This window comes from Macrobrachium rosenbergii, chromosome 39 (genome assembly GCF_040412425.1).
Source record: "Macrobrachium rosenbergii isolate ZJJX-2024 chromosome 39, ASM4041242v1, whole genome shotgun sequence".
NCBI classification, from domain to species: Eukaryota; Metazoa; Arthropoda; class Malacostraca; order Decapoda; family Palaemonidae; genus Macrobrachium; species Macrobrachium rosenbergii.
Window position 1 is genome coordinate 12,588,966 of NC_089779.1, and position 27,166 is coordinate 12,616,131.

Below are 27,166 nucleotides of genomic sequence, written 5' to 3' on the forward strand. Positions count from 1 at the left end.
GCTCACTGTTCATGTTTTCTTAATAATTACCTGAGGTAAAATGAAGTTAAGTTTCAGTTGGTGGAACTTATATTTTTTTCCTGATTATTTTACTTGCAAGGTAGCAAATGTTTTTCTTTAGAAAAATTTTCTTTCTGTCTGCAATTCTGTAAACTACTACAGTATATATTTTCTATAAAGCTGGAATATGCATTTACTGGAAGATTTTCCTTTCCTTATCTAAATACATATGTTTATGCATCGTTGTTACAAAGTACTTTAACCAGACCATTTAAATTACCTTTTTAAGGTTGCCACAATTTTTTCTTTTTAATGAGGTGTGAATATTGTGTTTAGACAGTTTGAAATTGGACAGCTTGAAGAGAACCAACAAAAGACATGAAGCAGTGCGGCTAGGAGTAAAAGGGGAGCTGCAAAGAATCTTGTAACACTGCCTACTGTATGCAGTAACCTCTTATGGCAAAATGTTTATTTTAGAACACTTCCAATTCCTCCTTATCTCGTCATTTTTACTGTCTACATTGTGTACCTTACAGGCAGTCCCTGGGTTACAACGGGTCCAGCTTACGATGTTCCAAGGTTACGATGCTTTTCAAATATATTCATCATAAATTATTTCCCAGTTTACGATGCCAATCCGACGGAAGAAATATGGCTACAAAATGGCAGAATAATCAAAATTTGGAGGTTTTTTTTGGATGAAAAACTCAATAAAAATGCAGTTTGCATCGTTTTCAATACACTCAAAGCATTAAAAGTAAGGTTTTCTTAGGATTTTCGACAATTTTTCGGCTTATGACGATTTTCGGCTTACCATGACGATTTTCGGCTTACCATGCGGCGTAGGAACAAAACCCGTCGTAAACCGGGGATTGCCTGTATATGATACACTAAAAGATATTTGTAACACTAAAGGTGCTTGACAGTCATTTCAGTCTCATACCTTGCCTTCTGTCTGTAAATGGTCATCCATTATTTTTGTCTCATGCCTCCTAATTGTCTAATTTCTTTGACTCCAACTTCCCCTTCCTTCTCGATGTAGAACCACCTAGATGTCACTGATAAACAAAATGAAAGAAGCAAATTTATTAAAAATTGTGAAGATATGTTTCATTATTACAGCAAGAAATCTTCAATTTGCTCCCTCATACGCTTGTGTCGCTCCTGCTCCGCAACAGAACCACGGATTTTAACAGGTAGGAGATTGACTTCTTCCTGTAAATAAATAAAAGAAAAAAAATGTTAGACCTAATAACATTTGCCCTCAAAACTTCCTTGTTTGCAGTCTGCAGCATAAAATACACCAACTGTGTTGGGTACATTTGGTTACAAATTTAGTAATACTGTATAGCACTTGAAATAGTAGTAGTTTTATGACTTAGTATTGCATGTTCCTAAAATCTTAACAAAATCAAAGCAGAAACTTTTGATACAGACTTATGATTACTGACTGGAAGAAATTTTTTTATTAGATATAATTAATACAGCATATGTATTATCACAGAGGTTTTATGAAATACAGGAAAAGGTACAGTGAAACACTACTTACCAACTCCCTGACTATGATTCTGCACCCATAGCATAGATAGCTATCTAGAATATTCTTATGGACTGAATTACAGGCATCTAACTGTTGCTTATCCTTACTGCTGCTACAACATCTTGTTTGCTGAGCACAATCACAGGACATTCCCACACTACTGGATAAATCTGAGGAACAGTTATTGGACTTTTCATGATGTACATGAGAGGTTTGCAGAGGTGTTGGACTACTAACCGATGGCGATTGTTCAGATAAACCATTAGTTGCTTCAGTTAATCTTTCTGCTAGGTTTACTGAAGGTGCAACAGTGCAAGATAATCTCTGTGATACTAATGTTGCATGAACAGCTGATGATTCACTCTGCATTGTGTCAAGTATCAGTCCACACATTGCACAGACAGAAGGAAAATTTGTTTCATGATAGCCATTTAATTCGGGTGTAGAACATTTGCTGATTTCAGATGACGTAGATACTAATTTATCTCCTGTCCGGAAAATTGTTGGTATTGTGGCAGGGAATTCTTTTTGGAGACCCATCACAAACTGTTCTGTGCATGATATGATGCTTGAACCCTGAAAAGAAAAATAAGATTTGTATTAAAGGAAAATAAGATTTGTATTTGAGCTTGCAATAGTAATTTTACAAGTCGAAATCTCTTCTTAATATCAAAACCTGCAATTTAATTCTTTTGTATACACATCTGATTGTTATTACAAAACCATAAATAATAAAATAGCCTTCAACAATCAAGAAACATTCAGATGTACAAAACAGCGTACATGCTTAACCAACTTCCAGGCCTTCATGATATGCTATTTGTATTAATTTTTCTGTGCACCTTGGTTTATGTCAGATGTTTTAAAGAATTTATCAGTGTCAAATACTTGTTAAGTGATGTGCCACTGACAGAGTATCATTATTAGTGCAATTTCAATTTAACCTCTTCCCTGAAGAATTAGTATAGGCTTTGGCAGACAGGTTAACTTCTGTTTCCACCAGGGCTGGTATCACTAACTCACGGGGACTGCTGCCTCATTATTATCTGGCTATGCTACTTCCCAACCCATGTTGCTTTACCACCAGTCTTCCATTCACCAACATCATTTCACAGCCTGACCTGAAGGACATGCTTCCATGTCCTCATGCACCTGCTTACCAGGAAGTACCTCACTTTGGGTTGTAAGCCCAAGTTTCAGGCAGTTTGCTTTAGTTAATCAATTCCCCTGCAGGGTTCACTAAGATTCTCATCCAGGTAGCCTTAAGGGTGCATCCTCTGGGCTTATCTTTGCTGCAGTCTAGGTGATTGGTTGCTTCTGGTTTCTTCAAAGGAAGAGTTTCCAAGTCACCTGCAGCTTCTCCTCAACTGTTGTTCCTTGGGTTTGCAGGTCAACCAGAAGTCAGATGTCACCATCTAAGGCTTGATCGTCACCTACAGTCTTTAGTGGAGGCGAGTGAAAAAGGTTTACTTCTCGTTAGAAACTGATGGGTTCTGGGTCTTTGGTATGAACTTAGGAACAAATGACAATGAAAGATATCCCTATCCCCACATGAGCCACTATGAGTATGAAAGACTGCAATACCCCAAAGCCTAATGACAGTGATGAGAAAAGTAATGTCTACTATAGTGAAACTGACACTGACAACAGTGATGATAGCCAATACTATGATCACTGGGGGGATTCTGTGCTGTTCTTCAGAATGGAGGTGTTAAAAGAACACCTGTTGTCACTTCCAGGAAGAGGCAAAGGCAATAGCCTTATACATTATTTTATTCTAACGAAAGATTGGTGATTGCTGTTATTTGTCATTTTTACCATGAACAATTTATGCAAATTCTTTATTTCTGTCAATTATATTTTGAATATGGAAAGAAAAACCCACAAGATTCCTGTGTATAACTTGTTTACTTGTAAATATTTACATATATTACTTTTAATCTCAGTACTTTCAGGTCTAACTTTGTGACCCTTTTTCAAGAGATGAGGTAGTCAGGCTGGTTCCAAGGCAACAATCTTCTGGAACTTCTTCTCCTGTGCTGTCATTTATATGATGGCTGTCCTGGTTTCCATTCTCTTGAGGTTGTTAATCTCCTCCTGTCGGTCTGATATCCTGATCTGATGGTCAGTGGTATTAACCCTTGTGGTATGTGAGTAGTCACCATTGGTCTGTTGGGCAGGAGACCTAATCTCCAGGTCAGAAGGGTCGAAACTGATGTTATTGCATTTGTATATAAGCCTACTGTTTTTAAAATCCATCCCATGGTCCTTTTCCCAACAATGCCTAGCTATAGCACTCCCCTTTTGAGTTGAGCTGTACTGCCCTCCTGTGTTCTTGGATTCTAGCTTATTCCCCCCCTGTTTCACCCATATATTTGTCTCCACATTGTTGCAATTAATTATGTATACTCCCCTATATCATCTGCATTGTTGTCTTCTCCTTCCAATTTATTTTACATACTTTGTTTTTACGGTGTTATCAAAGGTATACACAAATTAAGATTTAATTTCTTTCATTTTTGATGTAATTTGTTTCATTTTAGGCATATAAGGGAGGGAAACTATTTTCTTGTTTTCTGTATTCCATGTACTCTGCATTTTCCCTATAAAAAATGCAGAGAGTACATGGAATACAGAAAACAAGAAAATAGTTTCCCTCCCTTATATGCCTAAAATGAAACAAATTACATCAAAAATGAAAGAAATTAAATCTAAATTTGTGTATACCTTTGACAACACCGTAAAAAACAAAGTATGTAAAAATAAATTGGAAGGAGAAGACAGTAATGCAGATAATATAGGGGGAGTATACATAATTAATTGCAACAATTGTGAGACAAATATAGGGTGAAACAGGTAGGGAATAAGGACTAGAATCCAAGAACACAGGAGGGCAGTACAGCTCAACTCACAGGGGAGTGCTATAGCTAGGCATTGTTGGGAAAAGGACCATAGGATGGATTTTAAAAACAGTAGGCTTATATACAAAAGCAATAACATCAGTCATAGGAGGGTAGTGGAAGGGGCACTCATCAGACAGATTAAAGTGACAGAAGGAAACAAAGGATTTACCTCAGAAGATCCCATAAGCCGATCTTCAATATTAAAAGAAGCTAAGATCGACTCTTCTAACCTGGAGGTTAGGTCTCCTGCCCAACAGGCCGATGGTGACTACTCACATACCACAAGGGTTAATACCACTGACCATCAGATCAGGATATCAGACCGACAGGAGGAGATTAACAACTCTCAAGAGAATGGAAACCAGGACAGCCATCATATAAATGACAGCACAGGGAGAAGAAGTTCCAGAAGACTGCTGGGCCTTGAACCAGCCTGACTACCTCATCTCTTGAAAAAGGGTCACAGTTAGGACCTGAAAGTACTCGAGACTAAAAGTAATATATGTAAATATTTACAAGTAAACAAGTTATACACAGGAATCTTGTGGGTTTCTCTTTCCATCTTCAGAAGAAAACTGAAAGAAGTTTTTGTTTGGTATATTATGAATGATATATGCCAATTCTCTATCTTTGTCATTTTTATCATGACTGATGATGTATGCAAATTTTCTCTGTATCTTTCTTTGGTCTCTAATTAATCTTGTCTCACTTTTCAGCTGATGTTTCAGAGACACAACATGGCATGTGGGAGGAACAGGAGCCGAGTGAGGATTAAGATGAACATCACAATGATGTTGCATAGGAAGCAGTCTCTCACTCTTTCCCCCATTCTTTTCCCAGCCCGAGAAGAACCCTAAAAGAGTTCAGAGGTCTGGTTAAACAAATCATTTATAACTAACTAAATCTCCATCCAGTGCCAGGGGACGGGTCAAGGTGGCACTGTTACATTGACTCTGTATTGTTTTATTCCATTCCATGAAACTGGTAATTTAATGTGTAATTGCTGCAAGTATATATTTTTCAGCATAATATTCAAGAAATACTAAACTTTTTTATATTTATAACCAAACAACCAAACATTATCTCTTACAGAAGTGGGGGAGAATTTTCATAAAGGTTTAAAAAACTTTTACAAATAGATCTTATATACGGTAGGTACAAATTGGTGAACATAAAAGTAATCCTTCAAACATCCAGATTAATAGAGCCAAAAATCAAGATACGGGTGATTAAAAACCATTTAGGGATGTTCAAGGGCAACTATGTCCCCATCCTCACCTAACCTTGTCAATACCACATAACTGTAAACAGTTGGTATGCTTATAAACAACCATCATTCTTTAAACTGAAAATTTTATGCAAAAGGCAATTAATTTTACTACATAAATACACTCTGAAAAAATGCAACCTAATCTCTCTCTCTCTCTCTTGTAAATGGCAATTTGGCAGGTAAGTAGGGTACCTAACTGTGTTTACCCACAACCCACCACGGTTTTATTACAATTAATGTATTTTATTACAGCAACTTTCTTATCAGTTGTTCAATTCCCCCGGCCGGCTGATGAAGAGTTAGAGGAATTTATTTCTGGTGATAGAAATTCATTTCTCGCTATAATGTGGTTCGGATTCCACAATAAGCTGTAGGTCTCGTTGCTAAGTAACCAATTGGTTCTTAGCCACGTAAAATAAGTCTAATCCTTCAGGCCAGCCCTAGGAGAGCTGTTAATCAGCTCAGTGGTCTGGTTAAACTAAGATATACTTAACTTTGTTACCATATTACATTACCATACAAGATACAAAATGTATATATGTGAACTAAATTTCAGCATTGACCTAGGCTAGGCGTTAAACTCACCGTAACCATTTGCATAAGTCAAATAGGATATTACGGCTGTATTTAAGATCAAGGTAATGGTAATGTAATGAAACTGATATACTACTTACTGAATCCATTTGTAATGTATTATTATCCTGTTGTATCATCATCGTAATATGTATAAAATACAGATCATAGGCCATTTGCATTTGGTTATGAAAATGAATTCTTTCAGTAAGAAAAGACTATTTTTATTGTTTACTTTCATCTATTTACTAAGAAGATGGGATTACTTAGGAAAAGAGGTTAGTCTAATATTATCTGGGCTATGGAAAATGCAACTCGTCAGGTACACGGTATGCAAAGATGAAATCATGTTTAGGGGACGAAATTTTAAGGGTTGTGTGATACAAGAGATCGAATTATACACAAGTATATATGGCATATTTCATTTGTTTTACTCATTTTGTCCTATCATGGATATTGTGTTTGTGTAAAGCATCCTGTGTTTACATCTTTAGTACATATGACATTTCTCAGTGATGACAGTTGTCGTTTCTCTCTCTCTCTTCCTACACCATGTACCTCTTCTTTGCTTTTTTTTGCTTTCAGTACAGTGCACATATCTGTTAATAAAATGTGGAAAAATCAGGCATAAAAACATGGAAGCAAACAAGCTCTAGCAAATTCACCAAAGCCAGCAAATAAGAATGAGTGAGTGCGTTATGTACATATCCTACTCACGATTGCATTTATCTTTTGGGTTGTAAAAATAAAAAATGAGAAAATACAGTAAAAATATAAATGAGAATAGCATTAGGCTGCAATGTAAGTGATGCCTGTTATTGTTTTCTCTCTCTATACCATCTTTGTGCATGATGTATTTCATTACAAGTTACAGTGCAATACTGTACATATTCTTTAATAAAATATGAATTAACATAAAACATAAAAACAGGAAACAAAAGCTCTAGCAAGTCAGAGTCTACCCAGCCTTCTTCACCCATCCAACACTACATCCCCATCCCCTCCCAGTCAGGGAAACTGCTCTGCAGCTCCACCCACCTTATAAAATAACCCCTTCTCTCAGGAAATTCCTCTACAAAGCCTTACTGCCCCTCCTTTCCCATGGTGCCTAGCCATCTGGCGCATCCTCCTCAGGAAATTTCTCCAGGCCTCCCGCATCCTCCAAAGCCCTTTCTCAGTCTGTTTGTGAGTGTAAGCAGTGTTGGCAACAATTTCCTGAGGCCCCATAGCATTGGCAACCATGTGAGAGAAGTTTTTTGAAATTTATGTATATAATATATCTTTGGGGCCTTGGTCCATGGTCCGGGTGTGTCTGATAATGGCGATCCGGGTAAATGAAGGATCGCTGTCTACCATCCCTGGTTATTTCAGTCAAAATTCAGTTTCTTAAAAGCTGGGCCATCATCTTTATAAGAATTTTCAGTACAAAAAATTTTGAAAATGCACAAAACTAAGACCTGAAAAACGTAAACCATGCTTTTATTTTATCACTATTTAAAGATGTGCCCATTAAAGGGTTAATGAAAAACCCTTCCACAAATTTTCATAAACATCAACTCAGTACATAATTATACTTGCTGGAAACTTCATAGTAAAGCCAAGCAAAGGAAGTTACCTTTCCCTGAACATTATTGTATTTGTAAGGCACAGTACAGTAGTACATTCTTTTTTCACATAAACATTGAAATCACTATGCTAAGGAAGTAAAAATAACACACTAATAATAGACAGACCTTAATTGCTGTAACTGTTTATACTAATATAACTACAGTACAGTGTCATCCCATGTTTGCTTGGTGATTGTTAAAAATATTAAAACCTAGATGTAAAAATAAGATTTTTGGAATACAGTAATGTGTTTTTCTCCAAAGTATACAATCCATGGTTTTTCATATAGGAGTATTCCTCAGTGTGAGCTGGAAATGGTCATTGTAGCTTGGTAGCAAAAAAGTAAGTATACCTTAGTTTAACCAGACCACTGAGCTGATTAACAACTTTCCTAGGGCTCGCCCAAAGGATTAGACTTACTTTACGTGGTTAAGAACCAATTGGTTACCTAGCAAAGGACCTACAGCTTACTGTGGAATCCGAACCACATTATAGCAAGAAATTAATTTCTATTATCAGAAATAAATTCCTCTTATTCTTCATTCTTCATTGGACGGTCAGAGATTCGAACTCGCAGCCAGCAGAGTGCTAGCTGAGAACGGAACCCACCCACCCAACGAGGAAGTTGCTTGGTAGCAAAGCGGTTGACTAGTAGCAAAGGGGGGGAGGGGGGAATCCCTACTTGCCTAAGAAAAATAAAAATTATTTTAAAAATCTGTTTCTAAAGAAATGCAAACCATCGCCTTTTTATGCATCATGGAAGTCTAAAAGAGAGAAATTCCCATCAATACTAGTCTCATCATGCACATGATACTATAAATTACCAAAAAGCAGGATTTTGTGTAGTATCTTTCATGTAGAACAACCTGAAACATCATGAGCATTGTCTCCACAAGTAAAAACATGACTATGACATATCAATAGCAAAAGTGAAACTTGCACAAGCAACAAGAAGCAAAGACACATGCTGATTTAACATTTGTTTATAAAGAGCTGTCATGCATAGTTATGTGTGATGCCATCAAGCCAAGGGTAAAGTGCATGCTGATTAGCCCAAATTTCAACATCATGTCCCTTTAGGTAACCTTTAATTCTAGCTATGTTGACTCTGCATTTTGAGTGGCAGTGCTTTACACTAGGAAAACTTATGATCTTGATAGGACTACGTATTAATCTTATTTCAGGCCATTTGTCCTTCCTTTACTAGAATACTGTTCTCCGGTGTGGATGTCTGCTAGATTTATCTCTTTTAGATAGAGTGGTTCATGGTGGTAGGTTTCTGTTTCCTATCAATAACAGTTATGACTTGGACCATTGACGGATAGTATCTTTGTCAATTTTTCAATAAGTTGAATTTTAAGAGGTCTTCCACATTCACATTTGATCCCTGATCCCCTTTTCTTGCAGAGAGCAACCAAATTTACTGAACAGCAGCACCTATATGCAGTAAAAATGCCTCGCAGTCAAACTTCTCAGTTCCAGAGGTCTTTTATTCCTCGTGCTGTTGGACTGTGGAATAGTCTTCCTAAGGATGTCATGCAACTAAAACTTCAAAAATTCAAGCAAAGATGCAATGCATTACTACTCTAATAAAATTCTCCTTGCATTTTAGTAATTTACTAATATTTTTTTTTATTTATTAATTTGTTCAATTTATTTTTCTTTTTTAATAGGTGACCTCTTCTTGTATTTCCCTTTACCTCCTGTTGCTTCTTTCTAATAAATATCATATTCTTTGAAAGCTTGAATTTCAAATCAGTGACCCCTGTGGGTTTGTTCCATATGAATAGGGTTCCTCTCCTGAATAATAAAAATAATAATAATAATAATAATAATAATAATAATAATAATAATAATAATAATAATAATATTTCCAATAGCTTCACGTATGAATATCCATCACAAGTCGATAGCGGAAGGGTTAAAGTGATGCTTTATGCAATTAGTTAATTTCTTTAGGAAAATATATATATATTAAGATGCTGAGGCCCTCATACATTCATATTTGTACGCTCATTGATGGGTACTTTACAAAAGTTTCTGATGCGACTTGAAACTGCGATTAAAACATACAAATGTCAAATTTGTGTTAAAGCTCCTTAAACAGTTGAAACTGAAATGCTGTGGAAACACTGCAAAAGTATCCCATAATGTTACAAACCTACTGAAATACCTCCTGAAAGGCAATCAAAGCTTGCTTTTAAAAAAATATTGTAATGATTGCCAATAATCCCAAAACTTTCACAGTATAAACACACACTTGGTCAAGAAAAACACAACCTGGAGCTGTCTAAAGTGCAGTAAAAAAAAAAAAAAAAAATACTGACAAGAGCTTTCAAAATATTCTTTACCTTCCTATTCCTCAAGGATAAATCTACTACTAAACTTACCTTATATCTTAGACTTGGAGCTTGTACTGTTGATAAGTTATGAAGATCATTGTAATACTGAATTTCATTCTGCAACAGTTCCCTCATGGGACGATACACCTCAGTGTCTTTATGTCGTGCTTTAAAATGCTGTTGAATTGAAACAATATTACATAAATTTTACAATAATAAATTATAATCATTTTATGGTTTCAATGTAACGTATAATAACTTATCTGATTATCTGATGTAGCAGCTATCCAAGTACTTACAAATTATTTAATTAAGAAAAAATATAAAGTAATGCCTAAACACTGACAGAGTAACAGTTTATGGCCAAAATGAAAATAAAATACATTCTAGCTGCTTCAACCAAGTAAAGGTACAATAAGAAAAGGCAATATTTTTATCTTGAATGATACTATTCTTTCATTTTGCAGAAAATTAAGCTGCTGGAGGAAGTCAAACCTTGGATCACTCCTATAAGTACGAAATATTGAGTGTAGATAGACAGCATGCCTTACACAATGACAAAACTAAATCTTAAAACATCATAGGTATGTAGAAAAAAATTCAGTTTCAAAAAAGATGAAAGGCTGATATTAAAAACTATAGTCAAACCGATATGTCAAGGCAGGTGACAGGAGATTTCTCCCTGACTATCTCGTTCGCAGTTGAGAAAATTTTGGTCATTTTACCCATAAGGAAACAGCCATACTTAAACCTAAAACCTCAGTGGTAAAGGTGGATTAAGCACTCAGATGGAGTGTTCACTCCGTATTTATTCCAGATTTTCTTTGTTTCTATTTCTTCTATGCGACATCAAGTAACTTTGCGTGTGTGTGTTTGTGTGTGAACAAACAGACAGAAAAGGAAAAACTTGTGTGTGTGTATATATATTTATTACTATATAAATGCTGCGCCATCACCGCCTCTATTTCAAGAATCCACAGAGATGGATTCTCCTTGAATAGGATAGCTAAGACCAGGGGTGAGAGGTAGGCCCGTGGACCGACTTACAAGTGGAGAGTTTTTGGGTGTACAGTAGTTTCAAAAAAGGTCAAGCCAGGTAGTAGGATTTAGTAATTCACGGGAATATGCATACCAGTAGTCGCTCTATATCCTTGTACCAAGACCTATACCCCTATACACTCCTTTTGCTGGTTCTTAATTGTTGTTCCAGGAATGCCAGGCACTCCTTACTTCAAAGAGGCCATTTCCATGGCCTCAGGGCTTATGGACGGAAAAACATCCAAGGAGATGGCGGACCACAGCAGGTAGCACTCAGACTCAAAGGAGGCAAGACCTCTGACCTACTAAGTCCCAAATCTCGGGCTGTATCTTTTGGCACCTTGCCACCCGTTGGTAATGGGTCACAAGCGACCCGGACTACAAGCAGTTCCTTCATTTGTTAACTGAAGACACAGTGGATTGTCTAGCAACTCTGCAAAAGTGCACTTGCAATCTGGATTGCCAGTAAGTCTGAAATTAGCAACTGAGTACCAGTACAGTATCCTGTTTCTCTCACTAAATTCCTCACTTCCTTTTCACATAATTCCTCTCCCAAAGTATATCTCTTGCTGATACCTCTCTTGCTGATACCAAGTCAATAATAGCATGTGTGTTCCCCACATGAACTGAGTTTATTGATGACATAATCCTTTGCTCAGTGACAGAATTAATCACTCCTCCATTGTGATAGATTATTGCGAGAGAATCTTTCATACACGAATTCTTATCTGGCTAATCTATTTCCTGAGACGTATTACCTTGTCCCCTCATGTTTCTGCCACTAACCTACCTGTGAGAAGTTGCCTTAGAAGACAGTTAATTCAACCTTGCTACAAGCAAGCCACCTGCTTCTGCAACTGTTTGCAAGATAGTAAACTGTGTACAGGTTAATGAATGATACCCATATATATAATATATGGGTATCATTCATTAACCTGTGCATTCCTAATGTAATTACTGGGTAAGTTACTTATATAAAACTATGGTTCAGATGTGACTGAGAACATTAAAGAAATAAGTTTTTCAAAAGTTACCCCTACATAGCACAACGTGATTAATTACATTTAGGGAACAGTAATATACCTCATGTTTAAGAGGAAGAGGAGTTATCTGATAAAAACATATTCTGTTGTGGCTATGACAAAATTCATAACCTTAGAGAAATATCAAATTCTGAGTAAAAAATATTATAACAGAAACTTCATAATTAATGTAAAAATAAACTTCATGGAACAAACCTGCCTTGAAAAATCATTATCCTTGCCTAGAACAGAAGTATATCTATATGTATTCTCCAAATTTGGGCAGAATTGTGACAAGTGCTACAGTAAGGAGGTATGTGTGCCCCATGGATACAAAGATAATTCCCAAAACTTGACTTGTTTTGTATATAATATGTGCTCATATTATATAAACAACAGGCAACCCTTATGAGCATAATGAATCTTAACTCTGTTAAGAGTAAGAGGGAAATTCCCTCATATAAGACTGCCTGAAAATAAAGCTTCCAAAGTATCAGATTGATTCTCATATGTTATTCAAATTTTTATATCATTACTCTAAAGAACCCCAGTTCCCTTTCCTATTGTTTGCACTCCCATAAAGCATTATCTGTGGGAACCCTCCTCCCCTCTTCTTATTTATTTCCGAATAATCTTTATCACTTAACTTATTCACGTCATAAAGGTAACAAAGCATTCAATCACAAACAGGGTTTTCATGGTATCAATGCTGCAACTGATGACTCATCACCATCATCAGTTATATTTTATGCAAGATATCTCCTTTACACAATCAGACATGGAATGAGCTCTCTCTGTCTTCTATCCTGAGCACTTTCTTTCTGAATTCCTATATGTTCTATTTAAAACTGTCAGTAACTTATATTGTAGTACTTACCACTCGGTCAGACAACTGTGATCCTCTCCCAAGAGCTACATTGGATAAAATGCACACAGACAAAGCAGTAGCACTATCTCCAAGAAATATCTTCTGATAACCAAGGGCACTAGCACACTGAGACAACAATTCTTGTCTCAGCTGTTCAAGGAGATCTTGCTTGGCAGAATCACTCTTGCAAGATGACAAGAGTCTTTGGAGTTTTTCCTTCAATTCCAAACTTGTGTTTAACTCCACTGGACCATCCTGTAAAAAAAGTTTTTATACTATGAATTAATAACCCTTAGAATCACTTAACATACTGAAGTGTCATTTCAAATACAACCCCAGTGTCACTTTTCACTCACATTTTTGTGAAATAATATTAAAATTAATGAAAACAACCATTCATGCATCACAGTACAGAAACTTCTGGAGATGTCACAAGATTCCTGAGCTTCACCCAACATGGTGGGGAAGCTTACAAACCTCAAGTCTTACCAAGAAGGACAAGGGCTACAGTCTACCACCAGGATGTTTTTAGTGATATAAGCCACCTCTGATCTCCCTTTCTTCACTAATACCCATTAATCCTAAGTTACCTTATTCTTTGTTGAACTAATCCTAGTTGCAAGATTATCCTTAAAAGAATGCACCCACTCCATCCATCATGCTTCCTACCATTGCAAGCCTCTACACTCATTTAGTTCTGCAACTATATAGCATAAACATCTCTTGCAGTGATCTGCCAGATAGTGTTATGTATTCCCTGGCTTTATGCCTTGCTAGTGCAATGCTTTTCTCTCACTTTGCTCTTTATTCTTGCTCATGGTCTGTAGTGCTTGATTGTGTGTGTGTGTGTGTTTTTTTTTTTTTTTTTTTTGGAAGAACAGACTGTTCTGTCACCCTTTGCAAGATCTGAATAGCTACCCAACCTTTGTTCTTTTTGTTAATGCCTTTGTTCACTGATTTTAACTTCTTTGTTCATGTTATTAATCCTTACTTAACCTTCCATTATCCAGAATACAGTGTAGGGGAATCTGTATACAGTATGATTTTCTATCTTTGTTGCTCCCAAGCCTACGAGACATTATCAGGAAATAATTTTCATCTTGCTTTTATATTTGGACCATAAAATGTGAATTTTGCTTCATTCAAACTAAATATATATATTCATTTAGAAATTGTGTAATATTGTGCTGACTTATCTTTAAAAATAATTGTAAGTTTAAAACATTGTTTGAATATCTGTACCTTGTTCCTTCTCTGGAATAGAATGGGAGAGTGCCAAATATAGCTTTTCCCTTTACTTTTACACTATTCAAATGATATAATAAACACTTGACTAGTAGGGTGGGTAAATTTTGCAATTGAGGTTATTGAAGGTTTTTCCTGGTTCTAATATGCATCTCTGCTTTACCTGTGCATTTGATCACCTCACCAGAACAGAGAATCAGGAAATTATATTGAATAAAGAAATGCCATGCCCAACCCAGAAAACCCTCAACAGTTAGAGAGAACATCTTCAAAAATTTCTGCAGGGAATGTATCTTACTTCTGAACTGGCAGGATGAGTTCTCTTCTGGCAGACAAGACCATATCAACAGATGGCAATGCACAGGTTAGAAGATGGTCCAATCATTAAAAACAGCCTCCATTTTCTATGAATGCATATTATTTTACTCAAAACTAATGTTAAGATGAAAAAACATATTCAGCCTTCAAAGACCTGTCCAACCCACTCTCCTCGGCCAACCTGCAGAAGCTTAGGACTCAAACCCCAAAGATCTCTTCATCTTCCCAAGACACCCAGTTCAAGAACAGGGGGATAAGCTTCCTAACATTGTCACCAGGGCTGCCCTTTTTGACAGGAGGCCTTCTTATTCTTGAGCATCTTCAGCACTGACAGCTGGCACCTGATTGCAGAGAAAAAACTTGCTCCAGAGCGAGGTATTTCCAATACAAGAACTCAAAGACCCATCACCTAGCACCAGTATAGCAGCAATGTCCAGTAGTATGCTCCTTCTCATCACACTCAGTTAGCAGAATCAGCCAGCAGGCAAAGTTTAGGGCATATTTTGCCCTAGGGGAGCTATGGCCACCACAAAGTCCACAAACAATGGGGGCAGCAGGCGACATGACCAGTTCCTCCCTCAACTGCCTTTTCCTCCATTGGGAGACTGTATGCAAGGGGAGCGGAGTGGGAAAACTGGCAGTTCCATTAAGTAAATATCAAATGTTTGCTTCTCAACTTAAAACTTGTAAATCTCAGATTATAATAAGCAATAAAATCCTATCTTAAGAGGAAAATGTATTATCTGTGTATATCATTTATATCATTATACACCTACATGAATATGTGTAAGTCTGGTGTAAGTTAACAACTTCCAAATAATATCAATTGTACAAGTTCTGTCTGCAAACCTTCAGAAAAAATATAAAGTTCTTGTGGCTCTTAAAATAATTCCTACTAATTGGAATACTTTACAACTGCCAAAATCATGGTGGTGCTCGGAAAATTACCCAAATAGCTGGGTTCGTGTCAGCTTAAAAAGGATGGGATGCCTTGGTATAAAGAAACTGTATGTTAGGAAAAATACAAACGGATTAAAAAGATCACAAATTTTTAATCAATTTGTATTTTTCCTGAGGCCTTTACATTGGGAAAATTCTCCTGCGCAGCTGGAATAACGGTTATGAAAAAATTTGGCATATCATCAAGGCATGGCGGAGTAACACACAGCGTCACCCAACGAGACCAGCGAGTGGGAGGAGTCTCCTCTTGCTTGCCCCACAGAATCTCGTGACGTACCAGTGATCTTCCAGACCAGAAAAAGTGAATGAGGGGTGCCTGATGTGGGCCATTAATGTAATGGCCTCACATTTGTATGTTGGGAAAAATACAAACTGATTAAAAATTTGTGATTTATTCTCATAAGAATACAAACCTTCAGCCTTTACATTGGGAGACTTACTTATTGTTGGGAGGAAAAGTAAGCATAATTCCTGACCACTGTTGGAGTATAGGAAGGAGTTGAAAGCCTCTGACTAAAAGGAGAAAATGTTTTCCTAGTAGCCATAATTCTGGGCTTTTGCCACGATAAGAATAAGATTCCACAATGTGCCAAGAAGAGAGGGAGGATTTAAACCCAATGTAAAACAAACAATTGGTTAACTACCTTGATCTATGAAGAGAATATACGTACTCTGTTTAAAGAGGAAAGAAAGGCGTCATTTCAATTTCTGAGATTAATTCACTGTATGAAAAGGAAAGAAAAAGAAAGATGTCCTCCTCACCTGTATCTAGATCGATCCATGCCAAAAATTGTTCTACTCACTGCTCACCAGGAGTGGAGGAGAAAAAGGAGAAAGGAATAAGACCATTCACCGCAATCACAATCTCTTTCACACCAACATCTAGACTAGATACAATTTGTCCACAAGGAGCACTGGCAAGTAAGACAACTTGTTGGGCAGACACCACCGGACCCAAGGAAACAGTGTCCAAGACCTATGAGTTCCATCCTTCAGGTAGAAAGAGGTGAAGGTGGTCTGGGAAGGCCTAATAACGACCAATATTCACAGATATCAGAGCCATCTGTGCCTGAACCTGGAAATAAATCACAAACCAAATATTGCACCTCACCCAGGGGAGGAGTGTCCTTAAACCCCCAGGAGCAGGCAGATAATCAACAATAGGTTTTCCCAAGCCCTCCTCCGAACATCTAATGAGGAAACAACAGACGAACGTGAAGGGATAAATTCTTCCAAGGAAGAAGCATCAAGAAGACGATTCGGGGAAGGAGAAAAGGAACAAGAAGGAATGACATCGTCCAGTGCCATCGAAGAGTCGAAACCCTCCCATGGCTGAGCAGTGCCCTTCCTCTTGTGCTTCTTCTTCAACTCAAAACCTCTCCATTGCTCAGGAGACCAATCACAACATTCTGAACGGGGACTACTTACATTGCAAACGCGAAGTCTACACCTGCTACAAGTTACATGGGGGTCAGTTTCAAAAGAAGCAAGGTAGAAGCAGCAAGGGTTGTTACCAATACCAGGGCAATTCCTTTGCCTCTAAGCACTAGGCTTAGGTAAATCATGGATTTGCATGATGATGAAGCAAACATATACACAAAATGCACAAAATACATCACACAAAACTGAGAACTTAGAACCAATTGCAAGTGAAATGGCAGGAAGAGAAAAAACGGGCTTTGATGAGAGATAAGCAGTGTGCATCCCCTCAAGAAGGCAGTAAGAGAACACTGGTATATGTCATGAGATTTTGTGGGGCAAGCAAGAGGAAAATCCTCCCACTCGCTGGTGTCAATGGGTGATGCTATGCCTTGATCATATTACATTGAATTTTTTCATAACCGGTATGCCAGCTGCGCAGGAGAATTTTCCCAATGTAAAAGCCGAAGGTTTGTATTCGTATGGGAACAATTACAATTTATCACCACATTACATTACTTCAATGCAGACTTACCTCTGAAATTGAAACAGGTACAGGTGGCTGAGAAGACATTATCTGTTCCAAAGATGTCAAATAACAAGGAAACTTCAAAGCCAAGACTCTATTACAAACTTGCTGGTTCAATTCTGGGCCAGTATCAGGACTATCGCTAAGACAACTTTCTGAAAACCAAAAGTTTGCATGTACAGTATTCTTTTCTGTGTCTATAAAATACAGATGCCCACATACCAAATGTTCTATTATCACTCACAAAAAAAGGGTTAGATAAGGTATTTCACAGTTTTTGAAAAATATCTAATTTTCATATATGAAAATTATTGTTCTTTAGGCCTATCCACTACTTATGCTACATCCAATTTCATAGTCCGCAGAATCCCTGAATCCTCAGGGTCTCAGCAGCTAATTGCTTCAGTTCCTGTTCTCGTGTGGTCAAACAAAGCGATAACAAAAATCAGCATGGATGTGAGGCACATACTCATAGTATAATTAAATGGGTTTGTACTGGAATTTTTTTGTTTTCATTACACTTGTTACAAAATAAATTCACCACTAAAATTATAGCTCAAATTTTTCAGGTACAGAAAATAAATAAATACACTGTTCTATACCATACTTTCAATCTTGTAGAATTTCCAGAAGTCATATTTTGGAAATTCATAACATTTCAGATATTTGATGATAAAGACATGTACATTTAAGTCGCATCTTCATGAAACTAAGGATATAATATTACCGAAATGTTTACTGGACGACTAAGAAATATAAATAATTCCAAAAAGTTAAAAAAAATTTATTTTACGCAAAATGAATATTTATAACCAGTGATAAAACTGATTTAAAACTATAATTTGTATGTGGAAGTTTTATTGATAATAAAAAGTCAATTTTAATCACTATTAGCACTAATAGTAAGAAATAATAGCTATAATAATTTATTAGTAATTGTATATAAAAAAAGAGAGAGATGGAGAATGAATTTTGGAGATATTTTCCTACAGAAGTATGGAAAAGGTATGAAATTACAATACAGTATTTCTACAGTACTGTATGGTATGGGAAGAAAATTGAGGGCAGGTTACAATGACCCTTATCACCCCTCTTCCCACAGCAGTGTTTCTCCATTTTCTCCATGTTGGCAGACATGCCCAAAAGATCCCAAGTGTAATAAGTTACTCTATCAACTGAACCTTCAAAGGTTTCATCAAACCCTAAGAATGCTGCAGCTACATGCCTGGTGACTATCAAGTAGTGTCTCTGGAGATAAAGGGTTTTCAGCAGAAGCAACTGATGCCAATGTCAGACTTTGAACTATTAACCTCTATCACGCCAGAGTTAATTCTGTAATTGGTACAATGAAAGAGATGCTAATCTTTAGTCAACTCCACTATCTCTTCAACTGCAGACTTTCTTCTTTGCTTCCAAAAGAAGTAAATTATCAGTTTTGGCTATTAACCCCTTGTGGATGGGTAACATAGTGTTTAATTATAGCTTTGGGGTGGATTCCAGGTAACATACATATACAGTGTGTCACCAACTTACAGTGGGGGATCCCTGTCAGTGCCGCGCTGTAAGTTGGTTTTTTGCCATTATCGGCGCTTCAACGGCTCTTGCGGCACTATAACTCGATGCCGTAAGCCCCGTTAACTCGATGCCTATTCGTGCTGCAGGGACCATCAACACCGTTGTGACTTGATGTAATGTCAAATTATGGCACTGTAAAACGCCATTAACGGCCCTGAAAGGCGCCGTAAGATCGAATCTGCTGTAAGTCACCGTTACTGTAAGTTGGTAATGCACAGTATGTTCAAGATTTCACGCCATGCACTTTGAACGAATTTTGCGGGAAAAGTGCTCAGATCACTTCCATGGGACATAAATGACTCAGTCATTTTTACCCCAACTCTAATAGCTAGTCGTATAGAAGAGAGAGCTCAGTTTGCCTTGAGATGTCATAGGGGAATGTTGTCCAACATTTCCATCCAATGACATCTCATAAATATTTTATAATGAATATACCCAGAATATGTTACTGATTTAATTCTTATCTGTTATGATATTATGTGAGCTGTAATTACAATTTTACAAAATAAAAAAATATATAGATAAAACACTTACAGTATAACTTGGTACAATCAGCATATTTTTACAACTGTTGTTTGGAAAAGAGGCCCCACACAGGGTTGGAAATATTCATTTTCAACTTCCGTGGAAGGTACAGAAAATTTTTTTTAATTTATTTTCTTATACTATGTGCATATACTGTATATATCTTCCTCTTTCCATTGAAGAGTTTTTTAAATTGGTCATCCTTAAATTTAGCCCAGTCTAGGACTGCTTAATATATATTTAGCCCGGACTGTGAGGGTTAAAAGCAGTAGGATTGTCTTCTCAAGTTTATGAGCTCCATGGATGAGATGTGGGCTCTTCTAGAACTTAGAAGGCTAATCCAGCTGTTGAGGTGGTGGTTTCTCAGAAGTTGCCAAACTCTCTCAATGGGAATCTTTCCTCAGATTTCAAGTGCCTGACAACCTCCACACAACTTTGGCAGGAAGTATCACTGCTGGAAATTACAATGAAAACAGTTCTTCCCCTCGCATTTGAATCTTCTAGGTGGGTCAGCATGATTAAAATTTTTTTGTAGTCAAATATTCTCTAAAGGCTGGCCCTCTATAGGTTTGTCATTTGCAACCGATTGCATCACTCATCCTCTCATGTCAGCTTCCTGAAACGAGGAGTATTTTCAATATACCACTCCATCATTCTCCGGAGAACCAGAGATTCCATAGGCAACACCCCCAAGCTGTTTCTTTCTATATGTCAATCCAGGAAAACAGATCTTGAAGAACATTGTTTCCTACTGGCTCACGAAGTCATCCTCAGTGCTTGCAGTAATATTACAGATAGTGAAGCTTCATAGGAAAGAGGTCTAGTCCTCGAGATGAGATCCCTATCTACTTCACTGTCTTTTGAACATAACTTGGATGTAAATACTATTTTAAATGTAGGCAGTTACCAATCTACTTTTAATAATTCTACTTTAGGGATAGAGCCCATAGCAATACTTGGTTTTTCTATACAAACCCAGCACTCATAATGATTTTCCACCTCCAGCTCTAATAGCAGGTGACTAATAGACACCTGAGGCTTCAGGCACATACGATGGTTCTTCAGTTTGCTGGACAAAAATTTCCAGTGTCTGGGTCATTCAGAGACCACAAATACAGGCTTCAATAAATGACAGTGCATGAAAAAAATCAAATTCTGTTTTTATAAATATTTTGTATTTTTTCTCAATCTCTCATGAACAACTACTGCTAACCATATCCTTGGGTACTCAATATCCTTATAAAATGGAAATCTCAATACTCAAAAATTAAATCATTAAAAGAATGTCCAGTTTAAAAGCAATCAATAAGATACTATCTTCAAAGTACAATACCATCAATGTAGATGCAAGCTGGTTCAAAGCGTAACTTTTTGTGCGAAGATTCATCCAATCCTTCTCTTACAAGATGCAGTAAAGCAGAGGATGATGCACCTCCAGAGGTAGCAATCAAAATACAATCACCAGGTCGAATCTGCTTAGACTTCCCAATAGTAGATCGAAATTTGTGGACAAAGTATGATAAGAAGCATTCCCTGATGGAGGAAAATAAGTTTTAAATATTTTTCTATTCTTCACTAATAAAAAATAACTACTTTTACAAAGAATTCTCAATACAGACAGTTAAAGGCTATTTATGACTAAAAGATTCAAAGTTCACTGTACTCCACTTCTGAACAGCAATAATTATGATCAAACTCAAACTACAAAAATTCAGTTTCTTTGCTGAAGTACAGTATCAAAGCGATACTGGTGTGATACCAATGGTGGTCATCATGTGCGGGTGAGCTATTTGCAAATGTAGAAAGGCAACCACCTCATTCACTGTGGTTTCTCAGTTTAATGATGTATGGAATTCAGGGGCTGTTACTATTATCATTACTATTATAATGATAAAAAGGAGTTAAACATTATTGTTTTGACAATAAAAACAAGAAATATGGTAGTACAGTACATCAAGATTCAACATGACCATAAAAAGAAAAGACTGACTATGCAATTTGACCAAGACCTCCGTATACATCTATGAAATTTTCCTCAAGAGCATGATAATGTTCATTAATCATCAAACCTGGCTCATTACAGTATTATGTAGTTTAACCACAAAGATAACTCATTCAGCTCTCACTGGGATGGACCAAAGGATTTTCCCTTATATAAAGTAAAGTTTAGATGTTATTTATTAAACTGTAGCTTTATAAAAATTTTTCAATTGGGCTCATCGAAATTTATGGAGATTTGCAATATTTCTTTAACTGATTTGTTTCCAAAACTTGACACTCGGCATCAATTATATTTTGGACATTCACACAAAAAATATTTAACTGTCAGTGGTACTTTAGACTGTTTACATAAAGGGATTGGATCCTGTAGACTACTAATCAAATATCCAATTTCAAGAAGAGTCAAAATTACGTGTGTCTCATTCCTCCTGATAAGATGAGTTCCATGTTCTAACAACAGTCTTGATCTACTTTCTTCAGTTTTAAAGTAATATTCTGAAACCTTCCGACTTAGTAACCATGGAAAAGCTGCAGCAAGAGAAGGTTACGATACAGGACCCATTTAGAACAATCCGCAGACCTATGCCACGAAAATTACTTGTGGACTAAATTGGCTCTAAGAAGACAGGAGTCTAAGGAGTCAAACTTACCAGCCCAAAATATCTTCATCCAGAGTCTAAAAACAACCATGACTTAGTGTTTCAAGGAAATCACCTATCCAAACACTGACAAAAACTGAAAAAAGCCAACCTTAAGTAGCAATTTTACAGTACTGTGATGGAACTGAAAATAAGGGCTGCTTCTGATTCCATAAAAAGACAATAGGACTAAACAATGAATGTTCCTTGGATGTGGACAAACAGCAAGAAAAAAGAAGACTGCCAAAATCTAGGAATAAACTGTCTCTACTTATGCCAAACTGAAAATCAAATAGGAAGACATGAGTGATCCCATGCATCTTATTATTCCTGACAATGTCAATGGCTGTGATCAAACATACTGTATACACTTAAGACGGCAATATGTTTACGGATGAAATGGCACCATAGCCATAAAATGAAAATGGATGTGAAATAAATCTGCCAAGGTTGGCTGTGTTCTAACAGAAAGGCAAACAACCAAAGTTAGCCTAATGAATTGCAAAGGTAGTGGTGGATAATAAGTGATTTTGGCTGTGGCCATGGATGAACGGGTACCAGTGGCAGAGAAACACGAAATGCTTATGTAGATATGCAGATATGCAGCTCATTTGGTTGCAAGGATGATAGTTGATACAAAAGGCCTGTATAGATCCATCCCCTCACCTTAAAGAACTATGGTGTTTCTTCTTAATGCCCAAGCACCAAAACACTTCATGGTTGTAGAAGGCTAGGAAAACAAAGAGCAGCTGGTATAGCTACATTAGCACTCTAGTGGAAGAAAAGTCCTGCTATGACAGACATATGACTGGCACTGTGGTCATGGACTATGACTAAAACATGGCTTATGATAAAATGACCAAGGCCATAACTAGGAACACAGCTCATAACTAAAGAAGCCAGAGGACTATACCACGGAACATAACGACCAAAAATAAGGGGTCCAACTATCCTTACCATAGGGCTTGCAGACCCACATACCTTAAAAGGACCTTTTGCAAAAGAAATAAAACTACTCACTATACACAACGACATAGGGTCTGCAAAAGTGCTGGCACATTACAGCATGCTGTCCTGTGAAACTCCTCAAAATTAACAAATAAGAAATGAAGGTTTGAATAGGGATATCCCTATAATAATAAAACCATACAGAGCAGATAGTGTGATCTCAGTAAACTAACTGAATAATGATAAAGGAAATAAGATATGAAGCAGTTAAAACTGATTCTATATTGAAAGTGCAATCAAAACAGAGCACACTCACAAAATGAATTACTTAAAAGAGCTTGCAAGAGACCATAAGCTACTTACTCAATAAGCAGGGGAAACTATAGCTAGCCTCAATAGGCCATAAAAAAATTGAAGGAAATGTAACATGAACAAAAATCATCACTTCACTATCCTTCAGCATCATAAAAGATACAAATGGTAATTGACTGATTGACTGCAGCTTAAGTGGCAATGCACCTAGTATATTTGGTGAAGGAATATCTTTCAAAATCAGACTCTTCCATTATTGCTGAGTGATAAATCAGAACAAAACTCACTGTTAATCTTTTAGTAAACTTTCAAGTTCGTGAAAGAGACAGCAACTGATTATTTTCAAGATGAACATTATGTCTTTATATCTTCATTTTCAATACAATAAACAGCAATGCCTTTGCAAAGATTTTTAGTAACAATGTTGAGGCAGATTTTTCATTATAATGGTAAATATTTAGAGCATTACCTTTTGCCTTGCATTTCTTAGACTCCTGCTGCAATGCTTTCTGCATTTTACTTTTCATCCATTACCTTTGGTCTCTTGCCAATTACATGCACAACTTCTTTAGCTTCACCTTCTCTAATTTTCCCCTCTCATTAAGAGCAACTCCCTCATGCAAGCCATATGTGAGTCTAGAAATAAGATGCAGTTGTTGAACTAACTGATGAATATAATGACAACTTATTACAGATGGCTGTATGACCATTTGTTGCCTTATAAATATTCAATACTTCCCAGTCATGCCATTTTTCTACCGAATGTTAAAAGGCTGTTAATTAAGGCATTTATTATTACTGTTACACAGTTTAACAAGACTACTATACTAGGTTCAGATTGACATATTCTTCATTACTAGAACAGATAATCATAAGGGCTGACATGAGTATTAACATAATTAACCTGTAAATTCTGCATGTATAGTAATTTAAAAAATTTTATACCTAACCTTAGCACAGATTCATGAAGTGGAATAAATCCCAAAATTTAACCACAGCACTGACTTAAGAGATAGAACCATCTATAATAGAATAACACACCTATCTGTAAACCTTGATGACATTCTAAGCAAATACAGTACCTTCAATATACAGTACCATCACACACATAACACAAGCACAATGTCAACTCACCTGCAGTAAGCATCTTTAATCCTCAATACAACCACAGCTTTTTCTGTGTTACACCTCCTGCATGTCACATTACCACTGAAAAAGTTTTTGTATTAACTTCAACTTGCATTAAGTGAAAAGGTTCTGATTACAAAAAAGAAAATCATCACTCCCCTGCTCATGAAAACATCTTGGCTTTATAATATAGTATAGGAAATAGAACCGAACTCTACAAAACTTAATATATCATAATAACACTCGAGGTTACCATAATTGAAATGCCTTTAAATATGTAATCTATGTCCAAAAAAAAAAACAGATCAGTTTAATATCAATTTCTTAAAATAATGGACTGAAATCAGCTAGTATCGGCGACTAGTACACTTGAACATTCATTATATGAGTGTCCCTGCAATGAAATCAACACATTATAATAAAAATAAAATTAAAAGCCATCAAATACTTTAATGTTTTTCAAAGTAAAATTATATTTTGCATGTATAGCATATTTAGAACAGCGAAAAGTAAATCATGTCCTACTAGTAAATTTGGTAACTACATGGCTCACCTGCTAATATCTAGGCCATCTGTGGCACGAGTCATCTCTATGATTTCGTCCGGATCAACGCTGCACATTGTTACCAAACTTGTTAAAACTTTTAAAGTACGCAATAAACCTGGACAAAGAATGAAACAAAACATTTAGAAGGCAGGAATAAATTACATCATCTCTGAAATAAATTTCATATGAACATCTACAATGATTCAAAATTACCAATTTAACTATTACTAAAATTGCATGCTTTGCAGTATTCTGTACTGGGAATAATGAGGCATAAAACCCTCCAACTCAATGAATGTAAAATCTCGCCAGAATACTAGTTTTCACAAGTAAAATACAGAGCACATTTACTTTATTGTTTTAAAAGTTTATGAGTTATCTGGATTAAATGAAGTACAGTACTCTACTGTATTAACTTTCATATTCCTTCACAAAACTCCTTAAACTTATAAAGTGTACAGTACCACAAATAATTTGAGAGAAACTATCCTGAGAGTACTGAATGATAAGGAGTTATGTCTGAAGACTTTGACTGTCCTGAAGTTATGGAATAAGGACTGCTTCTCAACCCATAATGTAAGATAAGCTCTGAAAGTTAATAAAATGTAAAGGAGCAATTTACCCCTATGTCTATGTAAACTCAAGATGCATCACTACATAAAGCATATCAGTTGTGTGTTTACAATACTTTGTTTCGCAACACCACAAACAATCTCTAAATGGACAACCCTAGTGTTCAAATGTAGTATTCTTATTTTGATTGCTAATTGTTTGTGAGGTCAACAACAAATAATGGGTGCAGCTACTAGATGATGAATAATTAAATTAAACTCAAAGTAATATTTCACACACATTCTTAAAGTCTGCTTTGAATACCATTATATGTTACAAAAAAAATGATACATTTAGTCAGTTTGTCAATAACTTTTTAGTTTTTAACTAATAACTACCCTTATAATAGAAAGATATCTTTTGAATCAAGTACCCTTGCCAAGTATTTTTCTTTCAAAATTTTTAATGAAATCAAAATATGTCTCCACACCAACTATTTCCAATTAGAGGTGATCTACTGCTACATTACCTCTGGTCTAACCGAGAGGCCCAGGTCTGCAGCTGGCCAGGGGGCAAACGCCCACCTAACCTATCATAGGATGCATGATCCTTATCTAGCCCTAGACTCCCCACCTAATCTAACCTAGAGGCCAGGTTCTTGTCTAGCCAGGGGGTGAACCCCCCCCACCTAACCTAACCTAACCTAAAATGCTGGATCCTTACTAACTAGCCCAGTAAAACTGAAGACTACTACCGCACCCCTCTGATTAAGTAACTACCAGTTTATGTGCAATATGGGAGCCGTGTTTAGTACCAACATCTTGGGGATGAAGTAAAAACAAACAAATTATGTTAAATATCATGAACATACACAAAAAATAGGCCTACAAAGTTTTACCTTGAAACTACCTGTAGTCTAGTCAGCAGTTTTAACGAGAATGTTTTAATTTTGTGTAGTAAGCCCCACAATCAATAAATCAACCTATAACAAAAGTTACAGTTCATTAACTTTCTGTAATTTTCAAAAGAATACAGTAGGCCTAGACTACATAACCTGGGCTAGCTATACCGTAGCCTACCTCAGCAGTTTGTTGGAATAATTAGTTGTAGACGTAAACTATTCACAAAGAGCTTTTGAATGCGCTACGTATATGTAAATGTGATGGTACGCGTGAATCTGGAACATCCAGTTAAATACTGGAATGTGTTTGACATAAAACGTGTGTAATCTTGGATGACGTAAGGAGTTGGCAGTAGTATCACCAACAAGCACACTTCTTTGAAACGGCTCTCTTGTTCATTCTC

At 36.5% G+C, this 27,166-nt stretch overlaps 1 protein-coding gene and 1 long non-coding RNA gene across 4 annotated transcripts in view; one reads left to right on the plus strand and one right to left on the minus strand.

Annotated features, from left to right (window-relative positions):
* Positions 1 to 8,222, plus strand: part of LOC136825755 (uncharacterized) — a 494,493-nt gene extending 486,271 nt beyond the window's left edge. Inside the window, exon 6 of one of the 2 annotated variants that reach the window (XR_010849445.1) lies at positions 5,160 to 8,222. This is a non-coding gene — a long non-coding RNA (uncharacterized lncRNA). Of the gene's footprint in view, positions 1 to 1,122; positions 1,197 to 5,159 lie in introns of those variants that run through there. The other variant, XR_010849443.1, reaches the window with a different exon arrangement.
* Positions 1,072 to 27,166, minus strand: Ctu2 (Cytosolic thiouridylase subunit 2). 2 transcript variants are annotated; one of them, XM_067082580.1, is made up of 9 exons: positions 26,941 to 27,166; positions 25,316 to 25,424; positions 24,769 to 24,843; positions 21,069 to 21,268; positions 17,642 to 17,790; positions 13,174 to 13,419; positions 10,285 to 10,413; positions 1,550 to 2,116; positions 1,072 to 1,215 (listed from the first exon to the last, which is right to left on the minus strand). In XM_067082580.1, exons 2-9 carry the CDS (start codon positions 25,381 to 25,383, stop codon positions 1,117 to 1,119), a joined length of 1,533 nt encoding a protein of 510 aa, XP_066938681.1. In that variant the 5' UTR covers positions 25,384 to 25,424; positions 26,941 to 27,166; the 3' UTR covers positions 1,072 to 1,116. The 2 variants fall into 2 exon arrangements, with proteins under 2 accessions (XP_066938681.1, XP_066938682.1); XM_067082581.1 differs by having other exon boundaries at positions 26,760 to 26,941.